General features: G+C 50.0%; 1 protein-coding gene across 1 annotated transcript; it reads left to right on the plus strand.

Moving 5' to 3' along the window:
* On the plus strand, positions 1–3,534 carry LOC112100831. The gene is made up of 3 exons (XM_024190673.1): positions 1–432; positions 658–714; positions 892–3,534. Exons 1-3 carry the CDS (start codon positions 1–3, stop codon positions 3,532–3,534), a joined length of 3,132 nt encoding a protein of 1,043 aa, XP_024046441.1.
* Positions 3,535–6,272: the final 2,738 nt, after the last annotated feature.

Genomic DNA, 6,272 nt, shown 5'->3' on the forward strand with positions numbered 1-6,272 from the left:
ATGGAGGCAGGAGGAAGTAGTGCACAAGGGGGTGATATGAGGCTTAACGATTCCGTGACACTGAGGGAGATAGCCAGTGAGGCACGGGAAAAAGCCATGTTCGACCGGATGGAACGGATGGAAAAGCAGATGGAGTCCTTGACAACCATTCTGCATGAGCGGCGGAGCGAACGAAGGGTAACCCAGGAAGAAAGGGTGAGAGGAGGTGGAGTGGCACCAGATCCCGGTAGTACGAGGAGAAGTCAAACCACCGGGAGACTTGGTGGTGAGAGAGGTAACATACCCCTGCGGGGAGAATTCCATAGAGAGGAAGAGCAGTCCCCAGCAAGGCAGATTTTTGACGAGGACGACGGGGTGGCGAATGCAGAGGAAACAGTGCTGTCCAACCACTATCTGGCTCTGAAGTACCGGGTAAATGGGGTAGTTGGAGTGGTACGAGGAGACCAGAGGATCGCAAGAAGCTGCTACTCCTCGGCAGCAAGGGAAGCAATGCAGATAACATCCCTCGATACCCGAGTGGAAAACAAGAACGGCAGATAAGAACCTGTAGAGGATCTGGAAACAGTAAGCCTGGGACCAGAGAATCCGGGAAAGACGATCAGAATCGGGTCGAGACTTAAGGGAGAGCAAAAGCAGGAGTTGGTGAAATGCTTACAGGCTCATGCAGATGTGTTTGCTTGGATACACGAAGACATGCCTGGGATTGACCCTGAGGTAGCATGTCATAAGTTGGCAATAAAGAAAGGCGCTCGGGCAGTAAGGCAGAAGAGGAGGTGCTTCAACCAGGAGAGGTATGAGGCCATAAATGGCGAGGTGGAGAAGCTCTTGAGAGCAGGGTTCATTCAGGAAGTCAATTACCCTGAATGGATATCGAATGTGGTGTTGGTAAAGAAAACAAATGGCAAGTGGAGGATGTGTGTGGATTTCACAGACCTGAATAAGGTGTGCCCAAAAGACAGCTTCCCTTTACCAAAGATCGATCAGCTCGTAGATTCAACGGCTGGACACGGTCTGCTTAGTTTCATGGACGCGTTCTCGGGATACAACCAGATCCCCATGTACGAGCAGGATGAGGAGAGCACGGCTTTCATCACTAACCATGGTTTGTTCTGTTACAGGGTAATGCCATTTGGTCTCAAAAATGCTGGGGCCACCTATCAGAGGCTGGTGAACAAAGTCTTTAAGCCGTTGATCGGGAAAACCATTGAGGTGTACATGGATGACATGATCACCAAATCCAAAATCCCGATGAAACATGTCAGACACCTCGAGGAGACCTTCGGGCTTTTGAGGAAGTATAAGATGAAGCTTAACCCGGAGAAGTGCGCTTTTGGGGTCGAGTCAGGGAAATTCCTTGGATTCATGGTGAGCCATAGAGGGATTCAGGCAAATCCCGAGAAAATCCAGGCGATTGTGCAGATGAGGTCTCCTCGTAACCTGAAGGAAATGCAGAGCCTCACGGGGAGGTTGGCGGCGTTGAGCAGATTCATATCCAAGGCTACAGATAAGTGTCAGCCATTCTTTCAAGTGATAAGGAGGGGGAAGAAAACCGAATGGACACCAGAATGCGAGGAAGCCTTCCAGAACCTGAAGCAGTACTTGCAGCAAGCTCCACTGCTGTCCACACCGAGGGATGGGGACAAGTTATATCTGTATTTGGCGATATCGGATCGAGCCGCCAGTTCTGTTCTGGTGAGAGAGGGAGAAGGAGTTCAGCATCCGATATACTACACCAGCAAGGCCCTGTTTGACGCTGAGACCAGATACCCACCGTTGGAGAAATGGGCACTTGCCCTTGTAGTTGCGGCTCGAAAGTTGAGACCATATTTTCAAGCATTCCCAGTCTCGGTAATAACAAACCAGCTATTGCGTCAAACTCTGCACAAGCCAGATGCTTCTGGTCGGCTCGTCAAGTGGGCTATAGAGCTGAGCGAGTTCGACATAGACTACAAACCCCGAGCAGCAGTAAAGGCTCAGGCAATGGCCGACTTTGTAGCAGAATTCACAGAGCCTGAAGTATGTTTAGACCAGCAAGATGTAGTTACAGACAGTGGCGAAGCTCAAGTATGGCAGATGTCTGTGGATGGGTCGTCAGGGGAGCAGGGTTCAGGAGCAGGGATTGTATTGGAAGGCCCTGAGGGAGGGGAGATCTCTTATGCTGTAAAGTTGGAATTTACAGCCACAAATAACCAGGCAGAGTATGAAGCCTTGATCGCAGGTTTGGAATTGGCTAAGGCCGTGAAAGCAGACAGAGTTAAGATTAAGACTGATTCCCAGCTGGTTGCGAACCATGTCAGTGAAAGATTTCAACCAAGAGAGGAGAAGATGGAACAGTACCTGAAGATAGTCAGGCAGATGATGGGGAAATTTGAAGCAGTGAAGGTGATACAAATCCCCAGGGAGCAGAATAGTCGAGCAGACATTTTGGCCAGGATGGCAGCAGTAGCCGACCCAAAAATATCAAAGTCGGTCCCTTTAGAGGTGAAGTCCAGCCCTAGCATCGAGCAGAATTTGGGGGTGCTGCGGATAGAGCAAAAATGCTCATGGATGGACCCGATAATTTCATACCTCAGAGACGGGGTATTACCACCAGATAAGCTGCGAGCTCGGAAGGTTAGAGCCCAGGCCTCGAGATACACGATGATTGATGGGGTACTGTATCGGCGAGGGTATACACTACCTTTCCTTCGATGTTTGGATGAGGACGACGCGGATTACGTACTGAGAGAAGTACATGAAGGAATTTGCGGGAATCATTCTGGTGGGAGGTCACTGGCCCACAAGGTTCTAAGGCAGGAATATTTCTGGCCAACGATGCACCAGGATGCACAGGAGAAGACCAGGAGCTGTGTAAGCTGCCAGAATTTTGTAAGTTTCTCCAACCAACCCCCAGAGAAACTCACTTCAATAGCCTCCCCTTGGCCATTTGCTCAATGGGGGATTGATCTGATCGGCCCGCTGCCAAAGGGACGAGGAGCAGCAACGCATGCAATAGTTGCTATAGATTACTTCACGAAGTGGATAGAGGTCGAAACCCTTAGCAGGATTACAGAGAAGAAAACGACAGACTTCGTGTGGAGAAACCTGGTCTGTCGGTACGAGATCCCTTATGCCTTGGTAACGGATAATGGCAGGCAGTTCGATAATCACAGCTTCAGGGATTTCTGCCGGAACCTCGGGATAGAACTGAAGTATTGCTCGCCTGCTCACCCCCAATCGAATGGACAAGTAGAAGCAGCCAACAAAACCATCAAGAGGCTTTTGAAAACCAGGCTTGGAGCAAAGAAATGTGCTTGGGTTGATGAGCTATCAGGCGTACTATGGGCATACAGGACAACCCATAAGATAGCAACGGGAGAGACACCGTTCGCCTTGGCTTTCAGACATGAAGCGGTCATACCAGCTGAGATAGGAACGACCACACACCGAACAGATCATTTCAACGAGCAAGAAAACGACGAGCAGATGTGTTTGAATTTGGACTTGCTGACGGAAAAAAGGGAGCAAGCAGCCGAGCGATCAGTTATTTACTAGCAGAGGGTTGCCCGGTATTATAACCAGAAGGTGACTATACGGCAGTTCAAGGTCGGAGATTGGGTGTTAAGGAGAGTAAATCAGAACACCAAAGACTCGACTCAAGGAGTGCTCGGTCCGAATTAGGAGGGACCATATAGAGTCAAGCAGCTAGTTGGACCAGGAGCGTACAAGCTGGTTCGCATGGACGGCCACGAGGTGAAGCGCCCATGGAACGCAGCACATCTCAGGAAATATTTTCAGTAAGAGTCGTTGATATTTTCAAGTTCTTTCTGTTAGTATTTGCCGTTATTTATTTTATGAAGAAACAATTCCATGTAAGTTGAATCCTGCAATTGATAGAATGTCGAGGAAATTCAGTCACTGGGGACCGAAAAAATTTCTAAGGCATGCAAAGGCTCGACAAGTCTCAAAGCCATTTTATGGCGAGACAGAAGCCAAGCATGCCAGGATCTGCTCGGCCATGAGAAGGCTAGCAGAATCCCAAGCTTTGAAGAAATCATCTAAGGCATGCAAAGGCTCGTCAAATCTCAAAGCCTGTTTATGGCGAGACAGAAGCCAAGCATGCCAGGATCTGCTCGGCCACGAGAAGGCTAGCAGAATCCCAAGCTTTGAAGAAATCATCTAAGGCATGCAAAGGCTCGACAAGTCTCAAAGCCTGTTTATGGCGAGACAGAAGCCAAGCATGCCAGGATCTGCTCGGCCACGAGAAGGCTAGCAGAATCCTAAGCTTTGAAGAAATCATCTAAGGCATGCAAAGGCTCGTCAAGTCTCAAAGCCTGTTTTATGGCGAGACAGAAGCCAAGCATGTCAGGATCTACTCGACCACGTGAAGGCTAGCAGAGTCCCCAAGCATCGAAGAAGTCACTAAGGCATGCAAAGGCTCGTCAAGTCTCAAAGCCTGTTTTATGGCGAGACAGAAGCCAAGCATGCCAGGATCTGCTCGACCACGTGAAGGCGAGCAGAATCCCCAAGCATCGAAGAAGTCACTAAGGCATGCAAAGGCTCGTCAAGTCTCAAAGCCTGTTTTATGGCGAGACAGAAGCCAAGCATGCCAGGATCTGCTCGACCACGTGAAGGCGAGCAGAATCCCCAAGCATCGAAGAAGTCACTAAGGCATGCAAAGGCTCGTCAAGTCTCAAAGCCTGTTTTATGGCGAGACAGAAGCCAAGCATGCCAGGATCTGCTCGGCCACGAGAAGGCTAGCAGAATCCCAAGCTTTGAAGAAATTACCTAAGGCATGCAAAGGCTCGACAAAGTCTCAAAGCCTGTTTTATGGCGAGACAGAAGCCAAGCCTGCCAGGATCTACTCGGCCGCGAGAAGGCTAGCAGAATCCCCAAGCTTTGAAGAAATTACCTAAGGCATGCAAAGGCTCACCAAGTCTCAAAGCCTGTTTTATGGCGAGACAGAAGCCAAGCGTGCCAGGATCTGCTCGGCCGCGAGAAGGCTAGCAGAATCCCAAGCTTTGAAGAAATTACCTAAGGCATGCAAAGGCTCACCAAGTCTCAAAGCCTGTTTTATGGCGAGACAGAAACCAAGCGTGTCAGGATCTGCTCGGCCGCGAGAAGGCTAGCAGAATCCCAAGCTTTGAAGGAATTACCTAAGGCATGCAAAGGCTCACCAAGTCTCAAAGCCTGTTTTATGGCGAGACAGAAGCCAAGCGTGCCAGGATCTGCTCGACCATGAGAAGGCGAGCAGAATCCCAATCCTTGAAGAATCAAAGGCATGCAAAGGCTCGTCAAGTCTCAAAGCCTGTTTTATGGCGAGACAGAAGCCAAGCGTGCCAGGATCTGCTCGACCACGAGAAGGCGAGCAGAATCCCAATCCTTGAAGAATCAAAGGCATGCAAAGGCTCGTCAAGTCTCAAAGCCTGTTTTATGGCGAGACAGAAGCCAAGCGTGCCAGGATCTGCTCGACCACGAGAAGGCGAGTAGAATCCCAATCCTTGAAGAATCAAAGGCAGGCAAAGGCTCATCAAGTCTCAAAGCCTGTCTTATGGCGAGACCCGAAGCCGAGCATGCCAGGATCTGCTCGACCACGCGAAGGCGAGCAGAATCCCAAGCATTGAAGAATTTTCAAAGGCATGTGGCAAAACCATATACCAAGCCAGAGCCAGCTCGACCAGAGGAAGACGAGCAGACTCTCGTAAGTACAACACAAGAGAGTAATAAAAAACATTTCTATTAATTTGTTAATAATTAACAAAGCAGATAATCTTCACAAACATTGTTCGTTACAATACAAGAAACATGTTTAAGAAGACAGTGGGTCCGCAAGCCAAGCAGCCTCAGTCAGCTGGTCCACCTCAGGTGCTGGGGGAGTATCTCCAGTTGCGTCTGGGGGGGGTACTCGCCTCACCAGCATCAGCAGGGATTACACGGGGAGGAGAGTTTTCCTCCTCTATCACCATTGGCGCCACCTCTTTGGCATCCTCCTTTGCAGCCTCCTCGTCCATATGTTCGGCGACACCGGCTGCAAGGTCGTCCATCTTTAGATCAGGATGCTGCTTCCCGAGGACGGCCATGATGCAGCGATAGGAATGCCGAAGTCCCTGGTCGTACTAGTTGTCAGCCTCCTTCTCCAAGTTCTCGACCTGAACCCGATGGGAGTCGCGGAGGGATTCGAGCTGAGCCTCGTACATAGCCTTCTGCCTTTGAAGATCCTCCTTGACCTTGGTCAGCTCCTCCTCGAGGCCTTTTCCAGTCCCACGCGACTAAGAACCGCTAAGTTTCTACTG

This window comes from Citrus clementina, unplaced genomic scaffold (assembly GCF_000493195.1).
Source record: "Citrus clementina cultivar Clemenules unplaced genomic scaffold, Citrus_clementina_v1.0 scaffold_2, whole genome shotgun sequence".
Classification (NCBI taxonomy): domain Eukaryota; kingdom Viridiplantae; phylum Streptophyta; class Magnoliopsida; order Sapindales; family Rutaceae; genus Citrus; species Citrus x clementina.

Coding starts and splice junctions, on each gene's coding strand:
- LOC112100831 (XM_024190673.1), top strand. CDS start 1: ATGGAGGCAGGAGGAAGTAGTGCACAAGGGGGTGATATGAGGCTTAAC. Junction 433..657: donor TAAATGGGGTAGTTGGAGTG/GTACGAGGAGAC, acceptor AAATGCTTACAG/GCTCATGCAGATGTGTTTGC. Junction 715..891: donor TGCCTGGGATTGACCCTGAG/GTAGCATGTCAT, acceptor GTGTTGGTAAAG/AAAACAAATGGCAAGTGGAG.